The sequence below is a fragment of the Mustela putorius genome, unplaced genomic scaffold (assembly GCF_011764305.1).
Source record: "Mustela putorius furo isolate JIRA1106 unplaced genomic scaffold, ASM1176430v1.1 tig00000450_pilon_pilon_pilon, whole genome shotgun sequence".
NCBI lineage: Eukaryota > Metazoa > Chordata > Mammalia > Carnivora > Mustelidae > Mustela > Mustela putorius.
Window position 1 is genome coordinate 16932132 of NW_025421385.1, and position 16942 is coordinate 16949073.

Consider the following 16942-nt stretch of genomic DNA (forward strand, 5'->3'; position numbering starts at 1 on the left):
GACTCAGATTCCTAGGAAAAGCATCCAAGTGGTGTTCGAGGCTCTGAGGTGAGAATTATTGAAGTTGGCTTTTTTTTCTTTTTGTTTTCTTTTGTTTCTTGAGATTTTGTTTATTTATTTGTGAGAGAGAGTACAAGCAGGGGGAACAGCAAATAGAGGGAGAAGCAGGCTCTCTGCCAAGCAAGGAGCCAGAGGTGAGACTCCATCCCAGGATACTGGGATCGTGACCTGAGCCAAAGGCAGACGCTCAACCAGCTGAGCCACTCAGGCATCCCATTATTTGTTTTTAAAAGGACTACAACCAAAAAAATGGGAATTCAGGGAGAGAAAGCAACAGCCATCAGAAATGTTTGATTACTAAGAGGGAAACAATTGGAAATTTGGAGATTTCTCAAAGCCTGCTCTTTTATTTTAATGATGGGGAAACAGAGGCCAGGTGAGATTGATGAGTTTTTGGTCATATACAAGTTAAATTGTCACTCAGGTCTCCCATTTCCAGATCTATTGTTTTTTCTATTAATCGAAAGTACTTTTATTGTGATTAAGAACTCTAAATGTATTGCAAAGTATTTGGTTTTTACAGTTGAGAGTTGAAACCTTTACAGAGTTGGTAAACATTTATTTAGGCTTTTTTTTCATAATCAATAACAATTGCCAAAGCCATATCAATCATTGGGATTTGCATCCTTTATTAAGAAAATCACAGGAAGTACTTTAACCCTTCAGTCATTTATTGATTTTAGTCTCTAGCTTGGAAATCTTTAGCTCTTTTGTGGTGCATCAAAAAGGAATTCCTGGGAGCATGTGGGTGGCTCAGTGGATTAAGCCACTGCCTTAGGCTCAGGTCATGACCTCAGGTCCTGGGATCAGCCCTGTATCCGGCTTTCTGCTCAGCTAGGAGCCTGCTTCCCCCTCTCTCTCTCCTTCTGACTCTCTGCCTACTTGTGATCTCTCTCTCTGTCAAAGAAATAAATAAAATCTTAAAAAAAAAAAAAGGAATTCCTGTTTCTGTTTAATTTCCACACAGTCCACTTCAGTTTGAAAGTAGATATTGTCCATCTTGTTTAAAAGAGGGGGGTGTTTTTATTGCTTCCAATCATTTCCGATTATATCCCTATTGGCTTGCTAGACATCTCTATAATTTATGTACTTTCCTGTTTGATAAATGGCAAAGCTTGAATTTTCAAGCCAATCATTTATATAAATTGCTGGTATGCTTTCTATTTAGCTACCTTTCTGCTTCTAATATTTCTGTTACTCTGTGGAGAAATGAATTGGGCTAATACAGTTGACAGCTCTCCTTGATTTTTCTGTTAGCCTTTTAATCCATATATAGGAATTGTTATGAGCTTAGCTCTACATCATGGTAAAACCCTTCCATTTGGTGATGATTATATAGGGCAACTAACATTGTCCCAAGAGTCACAGTCAAGGGGCAATGGTAACCTGACAGATCAGAGAGTAGAAGAATATGTTACAGATACTTCAGAAATTGTAATTAAATAAACTTATATGACTTTTGGAGTATCTAAGTGTACTCCTACCCTCTGTATTATAAGAAACTAAAATATTTTTCTGTATGCAGATGATGTGATCCTTTTTTTCAGTTATTGAGGAAAAATTGAGAAAATTATAAAATATTTAAAGTGTACATGTGATGATTTGATATACATATACTTTGTGAAAGGATGACTCCCACTGAGTTAATTAATACATTCATCACCTCACATATTTACCTTTATTTCGTAAAAGAACATTGAAGTTCCCCCCCCCCAAAGATTTTATTTATTAGTTTGAGAGAGAGAGAGAGCATGTGTGCATAAGCAGGGGGGAATAGGAGGCAGAGTGAGAAGCAGACTCCTCGCTGAGCAGGGAGCCTGATGTGGGACTCGATCCCAGGACCCTGGGATCATGACCTGAGCCAAAGGCAGACACTTAACCGACTGAGCCACCCAAGCACCGCTAAGAAAATTCTTTTAAATTGATGTGTGACGTATGTCACTAAAGTACAGTTTGTAAGAGTTTGATTTGATGAGCATTCAGAAGGTGAATACTCCCATGTAAACCAGCACCCAGTCAAGAAAGAGAATCTTATCAATTCACCAGTCTGACTCCAAATATCAGTAGATTTGCTAGTTTTTAACTAATGGTTTTAAATAATTTTTGTGAGATTCATTCATGTTCACGTGTGTATTTGGTTTGTTTATTACATGTCTGTACAGTATTCCCTGGACGAACATACAATAATTTCTTAGTCTCTTCTACAGGTGATGGACATTTGGATTGTTTCCAGGGTTAGACTCTTGCAATGCTGCTAAAAGCATTCTTGTACATGTGTTTTGGCACCTATATTGTGCCTTTTGTTGATTAAATACATTGGTGTGGAATCACTATACACTAGGTAGGATTATGTTCAACTTTAGTAGATCATGACTGTTTTCTAAAGTGATTGTGAAAATTACACCACCATCATCTGTCCAGGAGAATTCTAGTTACTCTGCTTCTTTGTCACCCCTTGCTATTATCTGTTTTTTATTTTAGCCATTGTGAGGTGTATTGATTATTCTGTGAGGAAAACATTGTCCTCGCCATCAGCGTGCCCTCAGTAAACCTCCGTGCTGGGACTGAGCTGTTTTCTACTTGGTCTTCTTTCCTTTAGTGAGAGTGTTGCTCCAGCTTGACTGATTACCGGAGCACGAGTTTCTATATCTTGCAGGCAATTCAGAATATCGGTATTTCTGGTAAATGCGCTCAGTACTTACAATTAATTATGCTAAAATGAAAGGTGAGTTTATGAAGTGCATTAGTCAGTATTCTGAATGCAAGTGCTTTAATAAAGCCACCAATTCAAACTAGTTTAAGTGAAAAACGTGGTTGACTCTTCTGGCTGAGAATCCAAGCTTGGGGGGCTCTAGGGGCTAAGCTTTGCTTTCCACATCCCGGAAAGAGCTTCTCAGGCAAGCTCTCTCCCTGAATGGGGACAAGATTTTGCCAGGAGCTCTAAACTCCCAGCAGTTAAACAGAAACAAAACCAAAACAACAACTATAACGATAGACTTCTTCCTGTTTTCCTCGAGCTCTATAACCCACGTCCTACAACTGAGTCTTCTTGGCTCTTGTTCATTCCTTGGCTCAGGGTTGGCATCTGTACCCCAGGACAACATGCTCTTAAAGGAACAGTGATTCTCTGGAGAAGGTGGGGTTCTGATACCAGAGGCGGGAGGATGATTGGTGGCAGGCAAAATCAACATCCTCTCTGAGTCAGATGATTTGCAAAAAGGTGTGCGGTCTGTTTATTCCTTTAGCTAATGCAGAAGTTGCCCTTGGATCAAGTGATCGTGTTGGAAGGTTGTATACATGGATTGCATTATTTGGGGCCCCGTGGAATTGCTTTTATTGAACTGTACTTGGACATTCTGTTCTCGGCCTGCATTTAGAGACAGTATAATGAGCTGCCCTGCAGATTTCCTTATATTCCTGTCAGGTAGTACTGAGGACACTGTTTTACTCTCCAGTTCATAAGATTTCATGGGAGAATATTCTCCGTGGCCTCTGTACCAGGAAAAGTTGAACTGTTTCTTTTTTTAAAAGATTTTATTTATTTGTTTGACAGACAAAGATCACAAGTAGGTAGAGAAGCAGGCAGAGAGAGGAGGAAGCAGGCTTCTGCTGAGCAGAGAGCCTGATGTGGGGCTTGATCCCAGGACCCTGGGATCATGACCCAGCTGAAGGCAGAGGCTTTAACCCACTGAGCCACCCAGGCGCCTGGAGTTGAACTATTTCTAAACAACTTTTAAGATTTTATCTTGTGGTATTTCTGAAACTGATAATGTTCCTTCCTTGCATTGCTAGTATGAGAGTCAATTTTTTAAAAACTGAGCTCTACACCCAGTGTGGGGCTTGAATTCATGACCCCAAGATCAAGATTTACATACTCTACTGACCGAGCCAACCAGGTGCCCCTAGAATGATAGAGTTAGTTTTATGGCTTGTTTGAATCAAGTCCAATAGATCTCTAAACCTAGCGTTTTTAGTGGTTACCTCACTCTTTTTTATTTTTATTTTATATTTCCTTTAAAATGTGGATTTCCCAGTTCTTTGTCCTTTTTCTTCGGCTATATATTTTTTGTAAACTTCCTGAAGTCTTTTCTGAAACCAAGTTGTGAAATAAATAGAACTTATGAAAATTTTATTCCATGTATTGAAACTATCACCACAAAATGAGTAAATCTGCTTGGCTTTGGCAAGAAGTGTATTAATAGGACTTACTTTGTGTTCCAGTTTTAGATGAGAGGGCTGTGAAACACTACAGAATCAGAAGGCTGGATGAAGGGGCGTTTTTCCTTACCCAGAGAAGAACCTTTTCAACACTGAATGAATTTGTGAGCTACTACACCAAGACAAGTGATGGCCTGTGTGTCCAGCTGGGAAAACCATGTTTAAAGGTGAAATGCTTTCAAGATGGTTCATTTTGAAGTTAACCTTTTGCCTTCAGATATTGGAGTATCTCTCATGTGATCTGTGTGTTCAGGAGCAGGGGGAAAAAGGTCATTTGATTACCTGAGGCATGGATAGAAAAACTATGGCCTACAAACCCATATTGTCCCACACTTATTTTTTAAATACTAAATATTTATTGGAGCCTGGGCATGTTTCTTCATTTACAAATTGTCTTTGGCTTTTCTCTGTACTAGCAGCATTTAATACTTGCAACAGAAACTTCATGGCCCGCAAAGACTGAAATACTTACTATCTCATTCTTCTTAGAAAAAGTTTGCCAACCCCTGACCTAAGGCACTCACTCAAGACAGAAAGTATTCATTCTTTCACTAGGAAATTAATCTGGTGTCCTGCCACTAGAGCACTTAATGATATCTCTGGACGGGGGAAAAAGTGCCCGATCTTATTTAGATCTGTACTCAAGAGTATTAATATGAAAATACTAGCTGGTCTGCATAGAGATGTCATTTAACTAACTGTTCTAACAGTTTGGCCGGGCCAAACATTGATAGAATTTATCTACATCTATTAGTTGTGGCATGTCTAACCTAGACTTATTTAAAGTTGTAGAGTGGTCAGGCACTGGTGTGGGACAAAACCTCAGCTCCTCATCAGAGTTCAGGTCTTGTGTCCTGTCAAGGGACAGCCAGCCCTGTGGTTTATGTCTGGATGATGAATGAAAGGCTCCTGGTAACACCTGACCAGAATTTTATGGACAGGTAGAAGCTGAAGAATTTTGTTCAGTGTGTATGTGTAGGGAATTCATTGACTTAAATCTTGCCAAGTGAATGTGCAATTTTGGTATAAGTACATGCATCTTAGACAGTGTAGGCATGACCCACAAGAATATGTAAGCTCATGCTAAGAATAGCTTACCTGATGAAAGATGTGGCTTAAAAAATACTCAATTTAACCAATATTGTTGGATTCTTCTGGGGACAAATGTTCACAAAGAAGCATATACCTTCTGTGTATTCAATGTGCTGATGATTTGACAGAGGAGCTAAGATAATTTTTTTTTAAGATTTTATTTATTTATTTGACAGAGAGAGAGATCACAAGTTGGCAGAGAGGCAGAAAGAGAGAGGAAGGGAAGCAGGCTCCCCGCTGAGCAGAGAGCCCGAAGCAAGGCTTGATCCCAGGACCCTGAGACCATGACCTGAGCTGAAGACAGAGACTTAGCCCACTAAGCCACCCAGGCGCCCCGCTAAGATAATTTCTGATGGTAGATTATGAACTAGACGATGGACTTTAGGAGGGCAGGGGTCTTGTCTGTTTTGTTTACTGAGTGGGACCTTGTTGGTGTTTGAAAAATATGTATTTACTAAATGAACAAGTACATGAGTGAATGAACAAATAAATAAATGATTTTGAAAGAAAATGGACATTTTAATTATGCAAAAATATCTGATACATATGGTAAATGTTATAGGCCAAAGAATTTGGGAATTAATTGCAAAACAGGTGGAACTTCAAATGGGCCTTAAAATTGGGAGGATTTAGCTAAGCAAAAAGTCAGAGGAAAGTCACGCCAGACCCATGTAGAAGTGGCATTGGATGTGGGATGGGTCAGATGGACAGCAGGGTGCCTGATGTAGCAAGAATTAGGGGGGGATCAGCTCAAATAGCAAAGATACAAGTTCTGCCATGATTGCCTTTTCATTTTAAAGCAATGAGAATAAAATGTACAATGTTTTGGTTTTAAAAATGGTGTCTTTTTGCCCGGCTAGCTCAGTCGGTAGAGCATGAGACTCTTAAAAATGGTGTCTTTTTAAAAAAGTGCCTAGACTATTATTTTCAACCAAAAGAATTGTCAAATCTTTTTCTTATACTTATTCTAATTATTCTGTGAAACAGATACAAGTGCCAGTGCCTTTTGATTTGTCGTATAAAACCGCGGACCAGTGGGAGATAGACCGCAAGTCCATCCAGCTTCTGAAGCGATTAGGATCTGGGCAGTTTGGTGAAGTGTGGGAAGGACTGTGGAACAACACCACTTCAGTAGCAGTGAAAACATTAAAACCAGGTATGGACAGAGAATGTCAAAGGTTAAATGTCAGATGTTGATTTTTAGAAGCTCAACTTGCTCCTGTCAACGTCCAAGAGGTCACAGGACAACCAATGAAGGCACCAAGCAAGTGTTGTGATCACTTTCTCTGGAGCAGATGACAATAAAGGATAACATGATTTAGATTATAAAGGCAAGAGCGGGTGCCTGTCATCAGCTAATGCTTAAGATATCCCCAGGGCAAGATTTCAACAAAGTATCTCTTCTCTAGAATTCCGATTATCCCTCTTCCCATTTTTTCCTAGCCTCCATTACAAACACTGAAAATACCGAAATCAGTGGAACCTTGGAGATCTTCAGGGATCTGAAGGGAGAAACAGTTTTATTCAACACTAATTATTTATGGTTAGAAGGTAAAAGGGTCCATCTAAAAGCGCTCATATTTGGAAATGTAAGAACTATTTTTTTCTTCCGTCTTCCTTTTTCCTATCATAGAAATTAGAAGTACACTAAAATCGTATTTATTCAGGCAGCCATTATCCCCTCCATTTTAAAAGCAGGATAAGAAAATTTAGAAAGATTAAGTAACTTTCCTAAAACTTACTAGTCATATAAAACAAAGTCTCAGTTTTATCATTTACAAAAAAGAAGGTCGTGTGTGCTATGGTGAGTGCTGTGAAGTGTATAAACCTGGTGATTCACAGACCTGGACCCCTGGGGCTAATAATACATTATATGTTAATAAAAATAAAAAATTTAAAATAAAAAAAATGAAGAGCATCATTAATGCAAATACTTTGAATAAAGTCTGGTTCACAATAAGTGACCAGGAAAAGCTGTTCTTATTTTAATTATTATTATTATTGTTATTGTTACTGTAAGGTCATTCAGTGGCAGAACTGGAATTCAAACCCACATCTATCGCTGCTGCGTCTCCCTAGGGAAGTGACATTCTATGACAGTGTGACTTTACTATAGTTGCCTCACAACTACTTCTAATAACATAAGCAGGAATAATAACCAGAAGCTAGAATATGGTTCTCTGGGGGACCTTCCTTCTTTACCGAACCCAGAATACTTAAGGGTTTAGTAAACTGCCCGGTGGCAGAACTGGAGCCTCTGGGTGCCGCTGGGTAACAGTCTGGTATAACACCATGGTTCCCAAACTGTGTGCCAGGGCACATTGGGGGCACCACAGTGAATTCACAGGGCTGTCACAGGATATTTAAAAGTTTTGAGCTAAGCTTGAATACCACACAGTTCAGTATTAGACCATGTTACACTCTTTTCCTGACATCATATCTTTGTGAAAATGGGTTTTTGGTGGGGACTGGGATCACAAGCAAGATCCAAGCAGAAATCAATGTGGGGCAGGAAATGAGCAGAGCCACATTTTCTCTGCTTCCAAGACTTGAAAAATCGTGTTGTGTCCCATAAATGTAAGTATCTCTTTAGTAAGTAATTGTGGTGAAGAATGAAATAAAAATTATTTTTTCTTTTGATTTATCTGTATTACTTTTCAAAATGGGTATTAACTTATTGCAACACAAATACTTTTAAAGTTGCTTTGATTTAACCAAGGAATCAATAGAACCATTAGATATTGGCTTAGGGGCAACATGAAAAAGGTTCTTGAGACAGTGAAGGTGCCATGAAGTGAGAAAGTTAGGCCTGTCTGGTGTGATAGTAGGAGCATAAAGTTTGGTCTAAGTTAGACCTGATTTCAGCCTTGGCTCTGGCTTCTGTGACATCAGATGATTTATTAATCTTTTGAATCTCCTCATCTGGAAGTGGGAATTATAATAGTTCCTACTTCACAGGGTTTTATGAGGACAAATTGAGTCAATGTGTATAAAATACAGGCAGTGAGTTCTTATTACTAAATGTTAGCTTCAGTGGGGCTGCTGGCAGATGTCCACTGACGTGCGATTTGCTAGTACAGCCCTTCTGTCTCAGCATCTATACTGGCCTTCTCAAGTGATGGAGAAGCACTTCTGAGTGGCCAGATGTCATGTTGAGCACTCCAGGTGAGGACAATCTATTCCAGCACCTGAGACGTTCCCAATCACTGCATATATGTTATTTTGAATTCTAATCTTGTTGACAGTTGAGCCTCAGCTTTATTTCCCAATCTAATCATTCTTTCCCCAAAACGAAGCTGCTAGCTATTCATCCTAACATTGTTCTTTAAGGAAGGCCTTCTGGAGGTCAAAAGAGAACAAAAAAAAATTGCATTTCTTATATTAAAAAAAAAAAGCCACGATAGTTTTCTCTCCAACAGGAATAATTATTATTGATTTACAGTGTAATAGCAGCAAACAGCTTTGGTGATTGGTTAAATGTCTTCACTTCACCGGGGCCATTAATCAATCTCAACAGCTATTTATTGCTTAGCAGACTACCACGCAATAAAGACGAGCCTGAAATCAACTCCCACAGTAGCTATGACAGGCAAAAATTAATATTTAATGTTGCATTACTAGCTGAGTTGAAATTGGGTCTCTGCTGTGCAGCTGGTCAGCTGTAACCAGTGCAGCCATGGAATGTTCTGAGCAGACGTCACCTGCAGAGGCTCCTGAAGTCCCCCATGGGTCCAGCTCTTGTGCATAGTCTGATTTGGCGATGATTTGAGTGTCCTGCATTCCACGGATCTGACGGCGACCAAAGCATTTGTGTAGAAGCATACTGTATACATAAATTGCCTGAACGGTGATCATAATTGCTTTTATCACTGGAAGCTTCATGAGTCAGATTATTTTAAGGTGGGGTGGGGAGAATCCAAGTGTATCCATATTTGACCATAGACCAAACTAATTGTAACAAGAAGAAAGTCCTTTATCATGTTTCAAGTGCCTCTTTTCTTCTGAGCTCCATTTCGCCACTATTTGATTATGTGGAGCAAACCAGTGGTAGGGATGAAATGGAGGAACAGAGAAAATCATGATGGAAATGGGTATAGGTCCTTTTTCTCTATTCGTCCTGTTTCAAGTCCTTGCCCATTTCCCTCCTCAGTCTGTGAGAAAATACTTAGAGTTGATGTGTTTGGCTTTTTTGTGAAGTATACATATTAATAATAACATAAATCATAACCAATAGTCATTGAAAAAAATATATATACATATATGTATATTTATGCCAGATATTGCTATTTCCTGGTGATGATATTATGATATCAGTAAGGTTATTAGCCATGTTTTAAGATGAAGAAATTGAAGTTCAGAGACATTTGGTAACTTACTAAAGATCACACAAGTGAGCTAAGATTTGATCAGAATCCGAGTTTGACCAAGCCTGTGTTCTAAACTTCTACACTCAAGGGAATACCAAAGGACAGACTGCCTAAATGCTTTATGTGAAATGATCTGCAAGTCACATCTAACTCTTCTTAACGTGATGTTAATAAACCAGTTGGAGTGTGGTCTTAGAATGTCCAAGCTTCCCCATGCTTGGGTTCCAATATTAGTTGTGAAGTCTTCATCATGAGTTAGATGAATGGAACCATCCCTTTGAGCTTCAATGGAAATCTTATTTGCACTGTCCACAGGGAATACTGAGATGTGAGGTGACAGGATTCCTTCAGTTACAGTAATGTCTCTGAAACATCATATCCTAAAAAAATATGAAAGATTTTAAAAAATTACCGATGAAATGTAAGCTCTGGGTGTCCTTCCTCCTCTTAGATTTTATTTGTTAATTATGGGCACTTTACATGGTAACAGTTGAGCCATTAAAATACAATTTAATTGTAGGTGCCTCTTTCAAATAGCTCCCAATACTGTCTCCCTTATTATTCTGTTAAGCTCTTAAGAGTCTGACTACAGATGTATTAATATGAGAGAAAATGTTGAAGACCAATTTGAAGTTAGACATAGAAGACTGGTGGAAAAAAAAAAAAACAACCTCTAAGTTTTGGGTGTAGCCCTTAAATGTTTTCTGCTTGGCCGATACCATATATCCCTACAGAATTAAGAACATAAATATGGCAGAATGTCATTGCTTCAGGGTTGTTACCCAGCTGTTCCCACAGTGGGTACCAAGGACAGGGCAGCTATCTGTCTTCTCTGGATCCTGGACCAAAAAGGTCTGGCTGCAGTAATTAAACATTCAGTGTCCTCCAGCATTCATGGTAACAGAATGTCTTCGCTCTGTGTTCTTAATTTGCTGGCCTTGTTTTATCAATTAGACTGTCAGTCACTCCTTTTCCCTTCATTTTTCATATGGACCTGTGTCCACCTCTTTTCACCTACAGGTCATAACCCATAAATTACACCCCCTTGGTGTACCCACACATTAGTTATTAGGTTGCCCTGGCTGGACTGATTCTTTTCTTTGATAAATCTGAAGATTTGTGACACCAGTGCTCTTACTTTACGGAGAAGCAGGAAGCAATCTTGGTGATTCCCACCAGACTGCTGTGAGGACAGGAATGCCTCAATAACAGAAAGTGATTTCCTCCTTTTCTTGTTTCAGGTTCAATGGATCCAAATGACTTCCTGAGGGAGGCACAGATAATGAAGAACCTAAGACATCCAAAGCTTATCCAGCTTTATGCTGTTTGCACTTTGGAAGATCCAATTTATATTATTACAGAGTTGATGAGACATGGAAGTCTGCAAGAATATCTCCAAAGTAAGCTAAAGACTTAATAAAAGGAAGAAAAAGAGGAATTTAGTTTAGCTAGTCCTATAAATGTCAATTTAGCAAGCCTTCTGTAACCCAAAGGATATTTACAATGTGTATATCTGTGAGAATGAATGTCTCAACATTGAAAGGCTCCACTACATTTTAATAGGAGATATACTGTGTGCCAAAAGGAGGAAAAATATTTATGTAGCAAAGAACAAATTGTTCACAATAGACATAGTGGAGTATGTAAAGTAATGTAGAAAACTGAGGAATAGATGTTTTACATGATGCATTGTTTGCTATAATAACTAATGGAGCATTATCAGTCATGGACCAATTTGTTCTATGGCCCAGAATTAGGGGGCGTGGAGTACTTTTGGGGCAATAGAGGGAGAGGTACCCTCATTCTTTTTCCTATGCCAGTGTTTGACAGCATCGTACTTGTTGGTGTTTAAAATACGTCCACTGCTAGGCAACATTAGAATTTTTAGACTAAAAAGAAGAAATATATTATTGCTTTATTTCTACATCTGCTTCCTATAGTCAGAGAAGACTTAAGGGCATTGTGAAATTTTGGTGTTTATTGCAAATGAATAATTTAATACACAACAATATAATGAGTATTAAAATGAGACGTTCAAAGTAGTGGAGATCAAGTACTGAAAGAATAATTCATGCCTAAAAAAGAGACTTTTTTCTATGCTTTCCTGAAATGACAGAGTGGTATTGATGGGACGCGTACAGGTAAAGGGAGGTGAGAATAATAGAACAAAGATATTAGAAAGATAAGAGTGTTCTCTGATTTCAGGGTGACTTGTGAAGCTGTTGGTATTAAATGGCAAAAGTGGAGAAAAGGAAAAAAGAACGTGGGCCTGTTAAATGCTGTTAAAAAAATATGCTTAGCTCCTTTGCATAAAGAGAGCAGATTTAACCGTATCAGAATATATTAGCCATCAGCGTAAGACTGACCTCAGCCATTGACCCTTTTTGCCTTATTCCCAGGGACAAAAGTACGGTAGCCATCTTGGGCCAGGTTTAACAAAAATGGTTACTTGTAATATTCATGGTGGTAAATCTAGTAGTCAATTCTCAATCCTCAGACCTATTCAGAGCTTTTATTTCAGTGGACTTGGATGAATGGAAACACTTCCTTCATTTGGCTTCCAAGACACTTCAGTCAGTGGCTTTTCCTCCTGTCTTTTTCGTTGGTCCCTTCTCCCATCGATGTGATTTCCCTCATCTCTCAGACCTCTCAATATCTTGGAATTTTGCAACATCACTAGTTCCCTTGCTAATCTCAGTCAGCCTCAGGGTTAAATAACATTTATGTATCAAAGATTTCTCAAACTACGTCCCTTCATTACTTCAGAATCATAAATCCAGCTGCCTTCTTGACTGCTCTACTTCAGTGCTTCTCTGGATAACCTTGGTGTGATGCAGCAACACCCCCTCTCCCAAATCCCAGAGACCTTTATTTCTTGCTCAAGCATGTGTGCAAAATAGATTGGTTGACGCCTCAGGTGTTTTGATCACCTTGGCAGGGGAAGGTGATGGGACTAATCTCGTTCTGGCTCTTAGAGCTCCAACTGGGAGATGTAGAGAGAACTCCTGTGCCTTTTCATTTGGTCAAATCAAGTCAGAGGGAATAGTGAAGTACAATCCACTAACCTGGCTGAAAGGAGAAAAAAATAAATGTTTGTGAACAGCAAGAATTTCTACTTCATATGTCCATTAAAAAAAAAAAATCTCAAAACAACGTGTCCAAAACTGATCGTATGTTATCCTCAGTAATCTGCTACACTTGTGGTTGTTCTTTCTTAGACGATGTCAACACTCAGCCTAATCTCTTGGATCACCTCTACTTCTTCTCACAGCTTCCAGCTAACCAATCAGCAAATCCAATTGACTTTTTTCAAAGTATACCCAGGATGTTGCCCCCTCTCTGCCCGCCCACCCTGGTCCAAGCCATCATCAGCTCTCTCCTGGATGGTACAGGAGCTTCCTAAGTGGTCTCCCTCTTTTAATTCTTGTTCCTCGCAGTCTCTTCTTAACGCAGGAGTTGGAGATCTCCTGTTAAAATGTCAGTCAGATCATGTCTCTCCTCAGCTCAAAGCCTCACGGACTCCCACGGGTGTACAATCTCTAAAATCCTACGTGGCACAGCTCTCCATTACCTTACTGACCACATCTCCCCCAACATCTCCCTTGTCTCCCTTGACTCTGTGTCGGTCTCACTGTCCTTTGCTGGATCTTCATTCAGGCCCTTTGCACTTGCTCCTTCCTCTATCTGAATTCCTACCCCCCGCCCCCCGCCCCATTAATATCCACGTAAGTAGCTCACTTCCTCACTTCTGCCAAGTCTCTCCTCAGACATTCCCGCAATGGTGAGTCCTTCTCTGGTCACCCTCTGAATTCTAAATTTATTCTCCTTCTTCTGTATCTTTGTATGCTTTTTTGTTTTCTTAGCTGCTGGTCATCCTATAATGTGTGACTTTGTTATGTGGCTTCTTATAAGTATCTTTTAGAATACAGCTCCACGAGGATGGAGATTTTTGTTTTAGTGATAGAACAGTGTCAGGCACATAGAAAGTATGTGCTAATTCTGCATTGACTGACTGAATGAGAAAATGAATAGGGAAATTGAGAAATTGATAATTCAGAAATTGATATTCTGAACCTAATATCAAGACTTGGGGTTGAGTTTGTTTTGAGACCCTTGGTGTCAGCTTGACAAGATCCGCTTATTAATTACAAACTCCTTCGACAATGAGTTTTTTTCGTGGTGTGTTGATGTGTTTTATTCAGAGGTGAGCACAAACCCTGTCATATGCTGAGTTGGGTCTTCAGGGTCAAGTTTACCAAGACCTTCATTTGCCAAGATCCTTAGTATCCATGAGGAGAAATGAAGAGATGCTCCTTACAGACAATCCCTTCCCAATGAAGAGGGCTTACATTCAACAAAGTGATGTTAAAATGAATCTGCCGCTCTTAAACAGCCCATCACAGTAACTGTTGTAAGATCTAAGACTCTTGAGTAATGGAACGTAATTGAAAATATTTTCTTGTTGCAGATATAAATTGTCACAGGCCTGTGAACCTTTATATCAGTTTTGACAACTGGCTGTTGTATCAGAAGTGTGTTCCAAGGTTTACTTAGGCAGTTCCTAGACCACTGCAGTCTTTCAGGGTAGAAAATGTGTTATTACTCAATTTTCTTCTCTGTTGTGCCTGTTAGTGAAAACTTTTTATATCCACTATAATAGGATTAGATGTCGTATTTGATAGTGGGAATGACATACATATTCTTCCATAGAACCATCTTTGTAGTCCCTAAGCTTGGCTAAATATTTTTTTTTTGTAATAAATTTCTCCAGAATGGAAGAGGCTTGTCAAAAAACTTAAGCATTGAGGGTAAGTGATATCGGGTATCTCTTACTGAAATTTAAAGAGAATAAATATATCTGCATTTTTTATATACATACATATTTTTTAAAATAAATAAAGTCATACATGTTGTTCATCGGATCTCTTGGGGAGTTCACTTAGGTCCACTGAAGTAGACAGAAGTGTTTTCACTGAGATACTCTTTAGCTGACCCTAATTGTAGCCCCAGCATTCAGGTGCTCAGGAATCATGGGTAAGGTTGATCTTAGGGAGGAGGATGGAGTAGTTTTTAAGAGCACGAAATTTCTACCTCAGACATACCTGAACTTGACTTTCCACTCTACAACTTATTACCTATTCTTCTAAGTGGCAGAAACTGCTATGAAAAGGAGCAAATAATAAAAATACTACTTCATATAGTTCTAAATATAAAATGAGGTGATGTGGTGAAAATCAACCATATGGAATAGTGGTAAGAGAGGTGCATATATATTCATTTTTTTTTAAAAAACACTATATGGTATTTACGATGTGCCATGCATCTTCCTTCCTTCCTTCCTTGACTGATTGATTGATCGATTTCAGAGAGAGATAGAGAGAGAGAGCATGTGAGTGGCAGGGGAAGGAGAGGAGGAACCCGGGGAGAGGGAGGCACAAGCAGACTCTGCACTGAGCACGAGGCCAGATGCGGGGCTCCATCCCACAACCCTGCGATCATGACCTGAGCTGATACCAAGAATCGGATGCTTAACTGATTGATGGAGGTTAATTGCCTATTTAACCACGTAGGCACCTCTGCCAGGCATTTTTCTAAGTGGTGTACAAATATTAACTTAGTTCATTCTTCTAAAAACCTGATGAAATGAGAATTATTATTATTATCATCATTTCCTCCTTATGGTAGAAGAAACTGAAGGATGGAGAGGTGAATAACTTACCTGAGGTGGTTGAGCCAGAATTTAAACCTAGAAGTCTGGCTCCATACCCTATGCTTTTAACCATACGCATAGCACTGGCATTATTTTCTTATTGTGAACCTGTATTCACGGTCTATTGCTGTGCTACAAATTAGTGGCTTAAAACAGCAGCACTTATTACCTCAGTTTCTGTGGTCAGGAATCCAGGTACAGCTGATCTGGGTCTTTTTTTTTTTTTTTTTTTTTTTAAGATTCTATTCATTTATTTGATAGACAAAAATCACAAGTAGGCAGAGAGGCAGGCAGAGAGAGGGAAATAGGCTCCTTGCTGAGCAAAGAACCCGATGTGGGGCTTGATCCCAGGACCCTGGGATCATGACCCAAGCTGAAGGCAGAGGCTTTAACCCACTGAGCCACCCAGGAGCCCCAGAGCTGGGTCTTCTACGTCCGGTTTCTCCCAAGGCTGCAAAGAGGTGTTGGCAGGTTCTTCAGTTTACTGAAAGCTCTGGGGGAGGCTGATCTATTCCCAAGCTCACCTGTGTGATTGTTGGCAGAAATTGGTTTCTCCGAGGCTATTGGACCGAGGAAGCCTGTTCCTTGCTGGGCATTGGCCCAGAGCTTCCCTATGATCCTTGGTACATGGCCCTTCCACGGGGCAACTTACAACATGGCGGTTGGCTTCATCAGAGTGAGCAAGTGAGAGAACAGGAGAGGAGAGTCCTGCAAGATGAAGACACTGTCTTTGATCACTTATCTCGGAAGAGATACCCCATGGCTCTTGCCGTATTTTATCTGTTAAAAGTGAGTTGGTGTTCCAAACCATATTTAATGGAAGGGGATTTCATACGAGCTCAAATACCAGGAGATAGAGAATAGGAGAAACCATTTTAGAAACTGTCACTTGATGTAGGACTGGTCACCAGTGTATCTTGACTTTTTTATGTTTCTTTCCATATTGAGTTAATCTGGTATGGAAAGGCATAGCTATTTTGGCTAACACAGTAGCAATGCTTTCTCATTATGCTGCACACTAAGTTATGCTTTGTCTTTGGGGTGCCTGGGTGGCTCAGTCAGTAAAGCATCTGACTCTTGATTTTGGCTCAGGTCATGATCTCAGGTATGAGATGGAGCCTGTAATGGGCTCCATGTTTGGGTGGTCTGCTTGAGATTTTCTCTCTCCCTCTACCTCTCCCGCTGTGCACTCTCTCTTTTTCTCTCTCAATAAATAAGTAAATAAATAAATAAGTAAAATCTTTTTATTTACTTGAGAGAGAGAGCACAAGCAGAGAAGAGGGACAGAGGGAGAGGGGGACACAGACTCCCAACTGAGCAGGGAGCCCGACTTGGGACTTGGTCCCAGGACCCTGAGATCATGACCCAAGCAGAAGGCAGAGACTTAACTGACTGAGCCACCCATGTGCCCCAATAAATAAAGTCTTTAAAAAAAAGTTATGTTTTGTCTTTTTGCTTACATCTCATTTTAAACCGAATGATTGATGTTAGCTGC

The 16942-nt window shown here is 39.7% G+C and overlaps 1 protein-coding gene across 1 annotated transcript in view; it reads left to right on the forward strand.

Annotated features, from left to right (window-relative positions):
* Positions 1-16942, forward strand: part of FRK (fyn related Src family tyrosine kinase) — a 105841-nt gene that overhangs the window by 79021 nt on the left and 9878 nt on the right. Inside the window, exons 3-5 of the mRNA XM_004753545.3 lie at positions 4282-4445; positions 6358-6526; positions 10979-11137. Coding sequence (XP_004753602.1) covers positions 4282-4445; positions 6358-6526; positions 10979-11137 — 492 coding nt within the window. The remainder of the gene's footprint in view (positions 1-4281; positions 4446-6357; positions 6527-10978; positions 11138-16942) is intronic.